General features: G+C 41.6%; 1 protein-coding gene across 1 annotated transcript in view; it reads right to left on the bottom strand.

Annotated features, from left to right (window-relative positions):
- eys (EGF-like photoreceptor maintenance factor) overlaps window positions 1–15852 on the bottom strand; it is a gene marked incomplete at its 5' end in the record, with an annotated part of 444052 nt that overhangs the window by 9093 nt on the left and 419107 nt on the right. Inside the window, 2 exon segments of the mRNA XM_082972800.1 lie at window positions 4143–4315; window positions 7826–8000. Of these exon segments, the coding sequence (XP_082828926.1) occupies window positions 4143–4315; window positions 7826–8000 (348 nt within the window).

The following is a 15852-nucleotide window of genomic DNA, read 5'->3' as shown; positions in this document are numbered from 1 at the left end:
TTCAGCAGACTGCTGGCATTACACATCTGGCTAAAAGACTACTGTAGCTCTTCTGGAGTCATTTTCATTGATAACTTTGACACCTTCTGGAAACAGAAGATACTCTACAGGAATGACGGAGTCCATCCAAATCATCTTGGCTCCTGGACTCTGTCCATGCATTTCAAGACTGCGTTGAAACAATGACTGGTAAATGATCCAGGACCAGCTCAGTTAATCCCTACCATTGTGACAATGAGTCGCCATAATGCTGCATGAAATGTACATGATCTTAGGGGCATTGGCAAACACAATGTAAGTAATTTAATTTATGTACCCCTAATTGCACCGAATACATCTGTTTATCCTACAGCTATTGTAAGCAGTAGTCATGAGTTCCACTGTTAGCACTGAGGCGGTGTGCAATAGTAGGAAGACCACTTTATGCAGCTCACTCTGCACTATCAGCTCCAATGTAAATAACATGAGTAAGTCTACCTCTGATAAGTTTCCCAGTAAACCATTAAAAACAATCAAGCAACCCAGAAAAGTGCTACAAATAGCCCATATTAACATATGTAGCCTAAGAAACAAGGTCCATGAAGTCAATAACTTTCTTGTAACAGATGACATTCATATTCTGATTAGCTCTGAAACTCACTTAGATAATACATTTGATGATACAGTGGTAGCAATACATGGTTATAACATCAACCGAAAAGACAGAAATAAGATAAATTAAATAAAAGAATGATAGTAAAAAGCTTTGGGGCACCTTAAATGAAATTTTGGGAAAAAAAGACAACTAGGCTCCTTCATTCATTGAATCAGACTGTCACGTCCTGACCAGTAAAGAGGTTATTTGTTATTGTAGTTTGGTCAGGACGTGGCACTTACACAAATTACTGATGATTGGCTGAGATAAATTGATGATAAAATTATTGTGGGGGCTGTCTTATTAGACTTCAGTGCAGCTTTGACATTATTGATCATAGTCTGCTGCTGGAAAAACGTATGTGTTATGGCTTTACACCCCCTGCTATAATGTGGATAGAGTTACTTGTCTAACAGAACACAGAAGGTGTTCTTTAATGGAAGCCTCTCAAATATAATCCAGTTAGAATCAGGAATTCTCCAGGGTAGCTATTTAGGCCCCTTCCGTTAATTTTATTTTACTAACGACATGCCACTGACTGAGTGAAGCCAGAGTGTCTATGTATGCGGATGACTCAACACTATACACGTCAGCTACTACAGCGACTGAAATGACTTCAACACTCAACAAAGAGCTGCAGTTAGTTTCAGAGTGGGTGGAAAGGAATAAGTTAGCACTAAATATTTCTGAAACTAAAAGCATTGTATTTGGAACAAAACACTCACTAAACCCTAAACCTCAACTAAATCTTGTAATAAATAATGTGGAAATTGAGCAAGTTGAGATGACTAAACTGCTTGGAATAACACTAGATTGTAAACTGTCATGATCAAAACATATTGATGCAGTAGTAGCTAAGATTGGGAGAAGTCTGTCTATAATAAAAATGATGCTCTGCCTTCTTAACAACACTATCAACAAGGCAGGTCCAACAGGCCCTAGTTTTGCAATTGGCTCATAACAGGGCAGCACGGCTGGCCCTTGGATGTACACAGAGACCTAATATTAATAATATGCATGTCAATCTCTCCTGGCTGAAAGTGGAGGAGAGATTGACTTCATCACTACTTGTATTTATGAGAGGTATTGACATGTTGAATGCACTGAGCTGTCTGTCTAAACTACTGGCACAGAGCTCGGACACCCATACATACCCCACAAGACATGCCACAAGAGGTCTCTTCACAGTCCCCAAGTCCAGAACAGACTATGGGAGGCACACAGTACTACATTGAGCCATGACTACAATAAACTCTATTCCACATCAAGAAACTGACGCAAGCAGTAAAATTAGATTTAAAAAACAGATTTAAAAAACACCTTATGGAACAGCGGGACTGTGAAGCAACACAAACATTGGCACAGTCACATGCATACACACACACACGATAACATCATACACATGGATTTAGTACTGTAGATATGTGGTAGTGATGGAGTAGGGGCCTGAGGGCACACAGTGTGTTGTGAAATCTGTGAATGTATAGTAATGTTTTTAAAATGGTATAAACCGCCTTAATTTTGCTGGACCCCAGGAAGAATAGCTGTTGCTTTGGCAACAGCTAATGGGGATCCATAATAAATACAAAAACAGAATACACCATCACACCTCCTCCTCCATGCTTCATGGTGGGAACCACACATGCGGAGATCATCTGTTCAGCTATTCTGCATCCCACAAAGACACGGCGGTTGAAACCGAAAATCTGACATTTGGCCTCATCAGACCAAAGAACAGATTTCCACCGGTCTAATGTCCATTGCTCGTGTTTCTTGGCCCAAGCAAGTCTCTTCTTCTTATTGGTGTCCTTTAATAGTGGTTTCTATGCAGCAATTCGACCATGAAGGCCTGATTCATGTGTCTGTTACTTGAACTCTGTCAAGCATTTATCTGGGCTGCAATTTCTGAGGCTGGTAACTCTTATGAACTTATCCTCTGCAGCAGAGGTAACTCTGGCTCTTCCTTTCCTGTGGCGGTCCTCATGAGAAGCAGTTTCATCATAGCGCTTGATGGTTTTTGTGACTGCACTTGAAGAAACTTTCAAAGTTCTTGACATTTTCAAGATTTACTGACCTTCATGTCTTAAAGTAATGATGGACTGTCATTTCTCTTTGCTTATTTGAGCTGTTCTTGCCATAATATGGACTTGGTCTTTTACCAAATAGGGCTATCTTCTGTATACCACCTCTACCTTGTCACAAGACAGCTGATTGTCTCAAACACATTAAGAAGGAAATAAATTCCACTAATTAACTTTTGACAAGGCACACCTGTTAATTGAAATGCATTCCAGGTGACTACCTCATGAAGCTGGTTGAGAGAATTACAAGAGTATGCAAAGTCATCAAGGGAAAGGGTGGCTACTTTGAATAATCTAAAATATATTTTGATTTGTTTAACACTTTTTTGGTAACTACATGATTCCATATGTGTTATTGCATAGTTTTGATGTCTTCACTATTATTCTACAATGTAGAAAATAGTAAAAATGAAGAAAAACCCTTGAATGAGTAGGTGTGTCCAAACTTTTGACTGGTACGGTATCTATTTCTTTGTGTCAAGCTATCAATCAAAGGGGAAAGACAAATGGTTATATAAGAGGGACTGAGATCTATTCATTTGATGTAATTACATTTTAAAACCCTGGAAATTGATACTATAGGATAACGGGGAAAAAACATATACCAACGTTTTGGTCTCAATAGACCTTCATCAGTGTTTTACGGAGAGTTTAACAGAGAGGTTAACAGAGAGGTTAACAGAGAGCTTAACAGAGAGGTTAACAGAGAGCTTAACAGAGAGGTTAACGGAGAGGTTAACAGAGAGGTTAACAGAGAGTTTAACGGAGAGGTTAACAGAGAGCTTAACAGAGAGGTTAACGGAGAGCTTAACGGAGAGTTTAACGGAGAGGTAAACGGAGAGTTTAACGGAGAGTTTAACGGAGAGCTTAACGGAGAGTTTAACGGAGAGGTTAACGGAGAGGTTAACGGAGAGGTTAACGGAGAGGTTAACGTAACGGAGAGTTTAACGGAGAGGTTAACGGAGAGGTTAACAGAGAGGTTAACGGAGAGTTTAACAGAAAGCTTAACAGAGAGGTTAACGTAACGGAGAGCTTAACGGAGAGTTTAACGGAGAGGTTAACGGAGGGGTTAACGGAGAGGTTAACAGAGAGGTTAACAGAGAGGTTAACGGAGAGTTTAACAGAAAGGTTAACGGAGAGGTTAACGTAACGGAGAGGTTAACGGAGAGGTTAACAGAGAGTTTAATCGCTTTCTTTTTCTTATTTTTTGCCGACAAACTGGTTGGGTTGGTTGGTTATTATTTTGACCTAATACTATTTGGTTAGTGTTTGGTCAGTATTCTGACCTAATAGTATTTGGTCAGTATTCTGAATTAATAGTATTTGGTTAGTGTTTGGTCAGTATTCTGACCTAATAGTATTTGGTTAGTGTTTGGTCAGTATTCTGACCTAATAGTATTTGGTTAGTGTTTGGTCAGTATTCTGACCTTGCTGACAGTGCAGTCCGCCGGTGCCCAAGGGGCAGAGGCAGGTGTATCCGTCTGGAAGGGGTACGCAGGTGGAACCACGGGCACACAAAGGAGGGGGACGGTGTTCAGCGTCGCACACAGACACGGTCTCAGAGCAGAGTGCTCCCTTCCAGCTGAATGGGCACTGGCAGCTAGGGGAGAGAGGAACACATGGGTTAGGGTTACTGGCAGCTAGGGGAGAGAGGAACACATGGGTTAGGGTAACTGGCAGCTAGGGGAGAGAGGAACACATGGGTTAGGGTAACTGGCAGCTAGGGGAGAGAGGAACACATGGGTTAGGGTAACTGGCAGCTAGGGGAGAGAGGAACACATGGTTTAGGGATACTGGCAGCTAGGGGAGAGAGGAACACATGGGTTAGGGTAACTGGCAGCTAGGGGAGAGAGGAACACATGGGTTAGGGAAACTGGCAGCTAGGGGAGAGATGAACACATGGGTTAGGGTAACTGGCAGCTAGGGGAGAGAGGAACACATGGGTTAGGGTAACTGGCAGCTAGGGGAGAGAGGAACACATGGGTTAGGGTAACTGGCAGCTAGGGGAGAGAGGAACACATGGGTTAGGGATACTGGCAGCTAGGGGAGAGAGGAACACATGGGTTAGGGTAACTGGCAGCTAGGGGAGAGAGGAACACATGGGTTAGGGATACTGGCAGCTAGGGGAGAGAGGAACACATGGGTTAGGGTAACTGCCAGCTAGGGGAGAGAGGAACACATGGGTTAGGGATACTGGCAGCTAGGGGAGAGAGGAACACATGGGTTAGGGTAACTGGCAGCTAGGGGAGAGAGGAACACATGGGTTAGGGTAACTGGCAGCTAGGGGAGAGAGGAACACATGGGTTAGGGTAACTGGCAGCTAGGGGAGAGAGGAACACATGGGTTAGGGTAACTGGCAGCTAGGGGAGAGAGGAACACATGGGTTAGTGTAACTGGCAGCTAGGGGAGATGTCATGAGGTTTACTTAACATCAGAATAACTACTTCTACTACTGGCACAGACAGTGCTGCTAGTAGTGCTACTAGTAGTGCTACAGGGGAGAGCAGAATGACATGGAGTACGACTAGTAATACTGTAGTACAGGGCACTGGCTTACTACTAGTAATGCTGTAGTACAGGGGACTGGCTTATTACTAGTAATCCTATAGTACAGGGGACTGCCTTACTACTAGTGATACTGTAGTACAGGGGACTGGCTTACTACTAGTAATACTGTAGTACAGGGGACTGGCTTACTACTAGTAATACTGTAGTACAGGGCACTGGCTTACTACTAGTAATACTGTAGTACAGGGCACTGGCTTATTTCTAGTAATACTGTAGTACAGGGCACTGGCTTACTACTAGTAATACTGTAGTACAGGGGACTGGATTACTACTAGTGATACTGTAGTACAGGGGACTGGCTTACTACTAGTAATACTGTAGTACAGGGGGACTGGCTTATTACTAGTAATACTGCAGGTCAGGGGACTGGCTTACTACTAGTAATACTGTAGTACAGGGGACTGGCTTACTACTAGTAATACTGTAGTACAGGGGACTGGCTTATTACTAGTAATACTGTAGTACAGGGGGACTGGCTTATTACTAGTAATACTGTAGTACAGGGGGACTGGCTTATTACTAGTAATACTGTAGTACAGGGGACTGGCTTACTACTAGTAATACTGTAGTACAGGGGACTGGCTTATTACTAGTAATACTGTAGTACAGGGGACTGGCTTATTTCAAGTAATACTGTAGTACAGGGGACTGGCTTATTACTAGTAATACTGTAGTACAGGGGACTGGCTTATTACTAGTAATACTGTAGTACAGGGCACTGGCTTATTTCTAATAATACTTTAGTACAGGGGGTCTGGCTTATTACTAGTAATACTGTAGGTCAGACTCTACAGAGTCTACAGATGGTGATGCTATATCTACAGAGTCTACAGATGGTGATGTTACATCTACAGAGTCTACAGATGGTGATGATACATCTACAGAGTCTACAGATGGTGATGATATATCTACAGAGTCTACAGATGGTGATGGTACATCTACAGAGTCTACAGATGGTGATGATACATCTACAGAGTCTACAGATGGTGATGATACATCTACAGAGTCTACAGATGGTGTTGATACATCTACAGAGTCTACAGATGGTGATGATACATCTACAGAGTCTACAGATGGTAATGATACATCTACAGAGTCTACAGATGGTGATGTTACATCTAGAGTCTACAGATGGTGATGTTACATCTACAGAGTATACAGATGGTGATGTTACATCTACAGAGTATACAGATGGTGATGATACATCTACAGAGTATGCAGATGGTGATGATACATCTACAGAGTCTACAGATGGTGATGATACATCTACAGAGTCTACAGATGGTAATGATACATCTACAGAGTCTACAGATGGTGATGATACATCTACAGAGTATACAGATGGTGATGATACATCTACAGAGTCTACAGATGGTGATGTTACATCTACAGAGTATACAGATGGTAATGATACATCTACAGAGTCTACAGATGGTAATGATACATCTACAGAGTCTACAGATGGTGATGATACATCTTCAGTGAATTACTAAGAGTTATTATATCTTCACCAACTACATTACATTTTGCAATTATTGTCTGAATGAATCCACTATTGCCTGCACTGTTGTGTATCACATTCATTAACATTGAGTCCTAAACACACAGCTCCTTGCTCTGATGATGCTGTTCTTAACAATACAGACAGATAAATCTCTCCTGAATAGAAGAAACTAAAACAAACTGATCTAGGATCAGGTCCCCCCCTGTCCATATAATCTTGTTCATTATGAGCTAAAAGGCTAAGCTGATTCCAAACACATGTTAGGAATCTGGACCTGTATTTACAAAGCATCTCAGAGTAGGAGTGCTGATCTAGGATCAATTTAGCCTTTTATATCATAATGAACAAGAACACATGGGCATTGGGGACCTGATTCTAGATCAGCACTTGTACAGGCTGAAATAGAATTCACCACCTATCTCCTGGTCAACCCAGCCAACCATGATTAATAGGACTAACAGTGGTACAGCCATACCCATTCATTTGCGTCCATGTTGAGCAGTGATTTATGTCTCCAAAGCCTCTCATTTCTGGGATAATAACATTGATTACACCAGGCGGAGGAGGCCTGATGCCCACTAAGCCCTTGGTCTGACATGCAACATCAATACATGCTCCTGTTTTCTCAGTCTCGCCATAGAGATGGATAGAGGGAGCACTTGCCACAAGGACTGTTTTAGCGTGGGCATTTTCTGAGTCTCACTGATAGAAGGTTTATAGAAGAAACCACAAGCCCCCCCCCCCCCCCCAACAGTACACTTCAATCAACCCTATATATGACCAGCCTTAGCCTACATCTCTGGTCAAGTCATATTATGCAGAGACGTCATTGTAGTCACTTAACTCAATAATAATAATACCACAGTCACATACCATGGGCTTCATGGGTTCCTGTAAAGCACTTTGGGAGATATATTGTGGTAGAAAGGGCAATATAAATCAATCTGATTCATTGATTACAAGCATAACAATGGGACATCCTGGTTTAAAGAACGGTTCAACAAAATAAAATAATCAATGAAAATGTAGTGTACATACTAGACAGAGGATCCAGAGTCCACACAGGTTCCTCCATTCCTGCAGGTCACCAGGGTGCAGGGTGTGACCCCACACTGACCCACACTACGGCCAGAGTTAGGATGACCCTCAGGCTTCCCCAACGCTATGAACTTCCCGTCTCTCCTCGTCCGAAACTCCAGATAAAATATGCAACCTGTGAAATAACACAGAAAATCCCACTCAAACTGAGCAGACAAACAGTGTGTGTAATTAAGCAGACATTTCTCGGAACTTCACATCGCTCAAATAGGAAACTTTTGAAATCACAAAACCTATAACTATAACGCATTGCTTCAGGGAAACAACAGCAGCATTAATTTTTAGTCTTCAAACTGTCCATATTAGGACATCCTCAGAGTCAAAAGAAGCTGGGGTGACTGAGGATGTCCTAATATGGACACCGTACAAAACATACCCACTGAAACGGTCTTTCTTTCTGTCAGAGAGAAGTCTTTCATTGTAGTTGACAGTGATGTAATGGGATGACAGTTTGAAGACTAAAAATGAATGCTACTGTTGTTTCCCTGAAGCAATGAAAATCAAAGGTAACACGCACACACGCACGCACACGCACACACACACACACACACACACACACACACACACACACCACACACACACACACACACACACACACGCCTTCAGAAGGTATTCAAACCCCTTGACTTTTTCCACATTTTGTTGTGTTACAGCCTGAATTTAAAATGGATTACATTTAGATTTTTTGTCACTGGCCTACACACAATACCTCATAATGTTATGTTTTTCTACATTTTTTCAAGTTAATAAAATATTATAAGCTGAAATGTCTTGAGTCAATAAGTATTCAACCCCTTTGTTATGGCAAGCCTAAATACATTCAAGAGTAAAAATGTGCTTAACAAGTCACTTAATAAGTTGCATGGACTCACTCTGTGTGCAATAATAGTGTTTAACATGATTTTTGACACATCTCTGTACCCCACACATACAATTATCTGTAAGGTACCTCAGTCTAGCAGTGAATTTCAAATACAAAGACCAGTGAGGTTTTCCAGTGCCTTGCAAAGAAGGGCACCTACTGATAGATGGCAAAAAAACAGACATTGAATATCCCTTTCAGCATGGTAAAGATATGAATTACACTTGGATGGTGTATCAATACACCCGGTCACTACACAGAAACAGGCGTCATTCCTAACTCAGTTGCTGGAAAGGAAAGAAACCACTCAGGGATTTCACCTTGAGGCCAATGGTGACTTTAAAACAGTTACAGAGTTTAATGGCTGCGATAGGAGAAAACTGAGGATGGACCAACAACATTGTAGTTACTCCAGAATACTAACCTAAATGACAGGAGGGAAAAGAAGGAAGACTGTTTTGCAACATGGCACTAAAGTTACACTGCAAAAAATGTGGCCAAGTAATTAACTTTTTGTCCTGGATACAAAGTGATATGTTTGGGGCAAATCCAATACATTACTGAGTACCACTGTCCATATTTTCAAACATAGTCATGGCTGTATCATGTTATGTGTATACATGTAGTCGTTAAGGACTGGGGAGTTTTTCAGGATAAAAAAGACACAGAATGGAGCTAAGCACAGGCAAAATCTTAGAGGAAAACCTGGTTCGTGCTTCTACATCTGCATTGCTTGCTGTTTGGGGTTTTAGGCTGAGTTTCTGTACAGCACTTTGAGATATCAGCTGATGTAAGAAGGGCTATATAAATACATTTGATTTGATTTGATTCAGTCTGCTCCCCACCAAACACTAGGAGATTAACTCACCTTTCAGCAGGACAATAACCTAGGCCAAATCTACACAGGAGTTGCTTACCAAGAAGACAGTGAATGTTCCTGAATGGGCGAGTTACAGTTTTGACTTAAATCTATTGAAAATATATGGCAAGACCTGAAAAGGGTTATCTAGCAAGGATCAACAACCAATTTGACAGTGCTTTAACATTTTTTTAAAGAATAATGGGCAAATGTTGCACAATCCAGGTGTGGAAAGCTCTTAGAGACTGTCTCTTAGAGACGTGTAATCGCTGCCAAAGGTGCTTCTACAAAGTATTGACTCAGGGGTGTGAATAATTATGTAAATACAATACACTAAATATACAAAAGTATATGAGATGATTCTGTGCTTTCAACTTGGTGGCAACAGTTTGACCTTTCCTGTTTCAGCATGACAATGCCTCAGTGCACAAAGCAAGGTCCATACAGAAATGGTTTGTCGAGATCGGTGTGGAAGAACTTCACTGGTCTGCACAGAGCCCTGACCTCAACCCCATCAAACACCTTTGGGATGAAGTGGAACACCAACTGCGAGTCAGGCCTAATCGCCCAAAATCAGTGCCCGACCTCACTAATGCTCTTGTTGCTGAATGGAAGCAAGTCCCTGCAGCAATGTTCCAACATCTAGTGGAAAGTCTTCCCAGAAGAGTGGAGGCAGTTATAGCAGCAAAGGGGGATCAACTCCATATTAATACCCATGATTTTGGAATGAGATGTTTGCCGAACAGGTGTCCACATACTTTTGGTCATGTAGTGTATTTCTGTATTTCATTTTCAATACATTTGCAAACATTTCTAAAAACATGTTTTCACTTTGTCATTATGGGGTATTGTGTGTAGATGAGTGAGAAAAAAAATCTATTTAATAAATGTTGAATTCAGGCTGTAACAACAAAATGTGGAATAAGTCAAGGGGTATGAATACTTTCTGAAGGCACTGTGCTCACACACATACTTAAGTGATTTTTTTCATGCATTTTTTTACAAAGCCAGAAAAAATGAAGAGTACTATTTCCCCATGGTGTTGGGGAAATGATCATGGTGTCATGATAATGACTTCATGTTAATGACTTCATGTTCATGTTTGTGTATAGTTGTTGCAAGGGTTAGGGTAAGTTTAATTGTAATTTGTATTAACAAAAACACAAAGAAAATGGGTCACTGAAGGTTTGAGCCAGTCATTGAATATTTATATTAAGGGTTGGAAATAAAGGATATGCTGTAATTCACTCTCTGCATATCTCTCTCCATTAAATGGTAATTCTACATAATTTGCTAGGATGAAATCTCTGCATAGACTAGCAGTTAGATTAAATCCAACATAATAGGAGGATTCTTAATTATTTTCACAAAAAAGCACATTCACCCAAATTCACTCTCTCCTTCCTGTGATTTGTATTCTGTCTTTACTGAAACAGGGCAAATATTCTGTCTACTGCAACAGGGCAAATATTCTGTCTACTGCAACAGGGCAAATATTCTGTCTACTGCAACAGGGCAAATATTCTGTCTATTGCTGTCACGACTGTCTAGGACCAGTGGAGAGGTGGAATCAGGAGCAGGAGACAGAGGGCCGGAGCAACGGTGTTTTAATAATATTATTGACACGCAATAGCCGTAGGGCACCAGGCGCGTGGCGAAGTCTGCCAGGGGAAAAACACCTTCCCAAAATAAGCGCACTGGAAACGAAAAGCGCACGGGGCGCAGCCCGGCAATAATAATCTACAATAACAATTTATAATCACAACTGTCCTGAGTGGACAATAAACAATCCCGCACGAGAACCCCAACTGAAAATACACACTAAATAACCCCCCACTAATGACAAACACAAAACAGGTGCGAGATAGACAGACAGACAAAACCAAAAGACACAGAAACAACGATCGGTGGCAGCTAATAGGCCGGCGACGACGACCGCCGAGCGCCGCCCGACCGAGGAGGGGCGCCACCTTCGTTAGATACTGTGACAATTGCAACAGGGCAAATATTCTGTCTATTGCAACAGGGCAAATATTCTGTCTACTGCAACAGGGGAAATATTCTGTCTACTGCAACAGGGGAAATATTCTGTCTACTGCAACAGGGGAAATATTCTGTCTACTGCAACAGGGGAAATATCCTGTCTACTGCAACCGGGGATATATCCTGTCTACTGCAACAGGGGATATATCCTGTCTACTGCAACAGGGGAAATATTCTGTCTACTGCAACAGGGGAAATATTCTGTCTACTGCAACAGGGGAAATATTCTGTCTACTGCAACAGGGGAAATATTCTGTCTACTGCAACAGGGGAAATATCCTGTCTACTGCAACCGGGGATATATTCTGTCTACTGCAACAGGGGAAATATTCTGTCTACTAAACAGGGGAAATATCCTGTCTACTGCAACCGGTGATATATTCTGTCTACTGCAACAGGGGAAATATTCTGTCTACTAAACAGGGGAAATATTCTGTCTACTGCAATAGGGTAAGTATTCTGTCTACTGCAACAGGGGAAATATTCTGTCTACTGCAACAGGGCAAATATTCTGTCTACTGCAACAAGGGAAATATCCTGTCTACTGCAATAAGGGAAACATCCTGTCTACTGCAACAGGGGAAATATTCTGTCTACTGCAACAGGGGAAATATTCTGTCTACTGCAACAGGGGAAATATTCTGTCTACTGCAACAGGGGAAATATTCTGTCTACTAAACAGGGGAAATATTCTGTCTACTGCAATAGGGTAAGTATTCTGTCTACTACAACAGGGGAAATATTCTGTCTACTGCAACAGGGGAAATATTCTGTCTACTGCAACACGGGAAATATTCTGTCTACTGCAACAGGGGAAATATTCTGTCTACTAAACAGGGGAAATATTCTGTCTACTGCAACAGGGGAAGTTGCATCGAAAATATTTGTTTGGTCTGTATCTGCGGAGCACTAGGGCTGCGTCCCAAATGGCACCCTATTTCCTATGGGCCCTGGTCAGAAGTAGTGCACTATCAAGGGAGTCATTTTGGACGCAAACTAGGTCTACTATAAATATGAATCCTCCTGAACACACTAGCCAAGGCTTGGAAACCATCTCTCTCTCTCACACACACACACACACACACACACACACACACACACACACACACACACACACACACACACACACACACACACACACACACACACACTCAACACACAGACCCCCCCCCCCCCCCCCTTGCCTAGACACACACCATCTCTGCACTATGCGCAGACCCTCTTCTCACTCTCTCTGCAGCATTTGTTATTGGAATAAACAGGACACTGGAAATGTCATGTTCACGCAGGAATTTTCATGGCATGATGCCGTCTCTAGTTCTGCCTTGTGTGTGTGTGTGTGTGTTTCCAGCCCTGTTACCTTTGATTCTCATTGCTTCAGGGAAACAACAGTAGCATTCATTTTTTGTCTTCAAACTGTCATCCCATTAGATCACTGTCAACTACAATGAAAGACTTCTGTGTGCGCATGCATGTGTGTGTGTGTATGTGTGTATGTGTGTGTGTGTGTGTGTGTGTGTGTGTGTGTGTGTGTGTGTGTGTGTGTGTGTGTGTGTGTGTGTGTGTGTGTGTGTGTGGCCAAACTGCAAATATATACTGTCGTCAACAATTTCAGATGGTTAAAGAGGATTATGAGGGTTAAGTTTGCCATTAGCTAAGAGAGGACGATGAGGGTTGCGTTTGGTATTAGATTAGAGGATGAGGAGGGTGATGGTTGGTATTAGATAAGAGGATGATGAGGGTGATGTCTGGAATCAGATAAAAGGATGATGAGGGCGATGTCTGGTATTAGATAAGAGGATGATGAGGGTGATGTCTGGTATTAGATAAGAGGATGATGAGGGTGATGTCTGGTATTAGATAAGAGGATGATGAGGGTATTAGATAAGAGGGTGATGTCTGGTATTAGATAAGAGGATGAGGAGGGTGATGTCTGGTATTAGATAAGAGGATGATGAGGATGATGTCTTGTATTAGATACGAGGATGATGAGGGTGATGTCTGGTATTAGATAAGAGGATACTGTAGATGACACTGAGAAAATTATGTTTGAGCTAACAGAGAGTTGAGGGTGTGTCCTAAATGGCACCATATTCCCCATACAGGGCACTATTTCTGAACAAAGGTAGTGAACTATATAGGGAATATGTTGCCATTTGAGATGCAACCCATATTGATGTCCAATCAGTCAGATCTAGAGTATCAACACCTCACATACTGTTAGAACAGCATATGCAGTGAACAGACTAGCATTGTTTTAAAGGCATTATATTTCAATGAACAGACTAGCTTTGTTTTAAAGGCATTATATTCGTCATGGACTATTAATGTCAAAACCAATGAGTTAATATAACAGTAACCTTTGACCATCTGAAGTAACTTCTTATGGCTGGTGTTAAAGCTCAAATGAATTGCCAGTCCCTTCAACCACTTAAACATCAATAAATTACAAAACTCTCTGTGCAAACTTTGTTTCTCATTTAGACAAGTAAATCCCACCTATAAGAAGATCAAAAGGTATTTCTGACAGTTTGATAAAAGGAAATCAACACCAGGCAACTCTGAATGCCTGAGGCATATATAAATCTAATCAAAATACAAACTGATGCTAAAGCGCAAACATTTAACAAAGGTAAAAACCAGTGTGTGTATTATCTTAATGTGTCACAGTTTGATGAAATGAGAGTCTGTAAGATATGACCTTTAGTTATTATGATTAACCCATTGTAGAAGTCTAAAGAAAAACATTACAGTAACATCTTGTTCAAATCTCATTAAACATCTTGCCATCATGAAATTGGACATAATTGTTTTATTTTGAAAATCTTTTTTTTAAACATGCATACATTTCACACTTAAATGTATATTTTATTACCATCTTGTTTAGGGCAAGCTGTTGGCATGCTTTGTGATTATTGTGTTTGATTTCAGCAGCTACGCAGACAAATACAATACGGAGGCAGCTGATGGAGAACAACAACTCAACACAGCTGATGGAGAACAACAACTCAACACAGCTGATGGAGAACAACAACTCAACACAGCTGATGGACAACAACAACTCAACACAGCTGATGGACAACAACAACTCAACACAGCTGATGGAGAACAACAACTCAACACAGCTGATGGAGAACAACAACTCAACACAGCTGATGGAGAACAACAACTCAACACAGCTGATGGAGAACAACAACTCAACACAGCTGATGGAGAACAACAACTCAACACAGCTGATGGACAACAACAACTCAACACAGCTGATGGAGAACAACAACTCAACACAGCTGATGGACAACAACAACTCAACACAGCTGATGGAGAACAACAACTCAACACAGCTGATGGAGAACAACAACTCAACACAGCTGATGGAGAACAACAACTCAACACAGCTGATGGACAACAACAACTCAACACAGCTGATGGAGAACAACAACTCAACACAGCTGATGGAGAACAACAACTCAACACAGCTGATGGACAACAACAACTCAACACAGCTGATGGAGAACAACAACTCAACACAGCTGATGGAAAACAACAACTCAACACAGCTGATGGACAACAACAACTCAACACAGCTGATGGACAACAACAACTCAACACAGCTGATGGAGAACAACAACTCAACACAGCTGATGGACAACAACAACTCAACACAGCTGATGGAGAACAACAACTCAACACAGCTGATGAAGAACAACAACTCAACACAGCTGATGGACAACAACAACTCAACACAGCTGATGAAGAACAACAACTCAACACAGCTGATGGAGAACAACAACTCGACACAGCTGATGGACAACAACAACTCAACACAGCTGATGAAGAACAACAACTCAACACAGCTGATGGAGAACAACAACTGAATTATATTTTAATGCATTCAACCCCTTTCCCCAACTCATTTTATTATCGTTCTCTCCAGGGGTTGGACATGTACATCAAACTGCCTCACGCTACAGAAAAAGGCAATATATCTCCTGCCCTATGGGCCATTCTATCTGGACAAGGCTACTCACGCTACAGAAACAGGAAATAGTTATCATGCCCTAGGGCCATTCTATCTGGACAAGGCTACTCACGCTACAGAAACAGGAAATAGTTATCATGCCCTAGGGCCATTCTGTCTGGACAAGGCTACTCATGCTACAGAAACAGGAAATAGTTATCATGCCCTAGGGCCATTCTGTCTGG

Source organism: Salmo salar, chromosome 01 (assembly GCF_965601325.2).
Source record: "Salmo salar chromosome 01, fSalSal1, whole genome shotgun sequence".
Lineage (NCBI taxonomy): Eukaryota > Metazoa > Chordata > Actinopteri > Salmoniformes > Salmonidae > Salmo > Salmo salar.
This window is presented reverse-complemented; position numbering and strand designations above follow the sequence as displayed.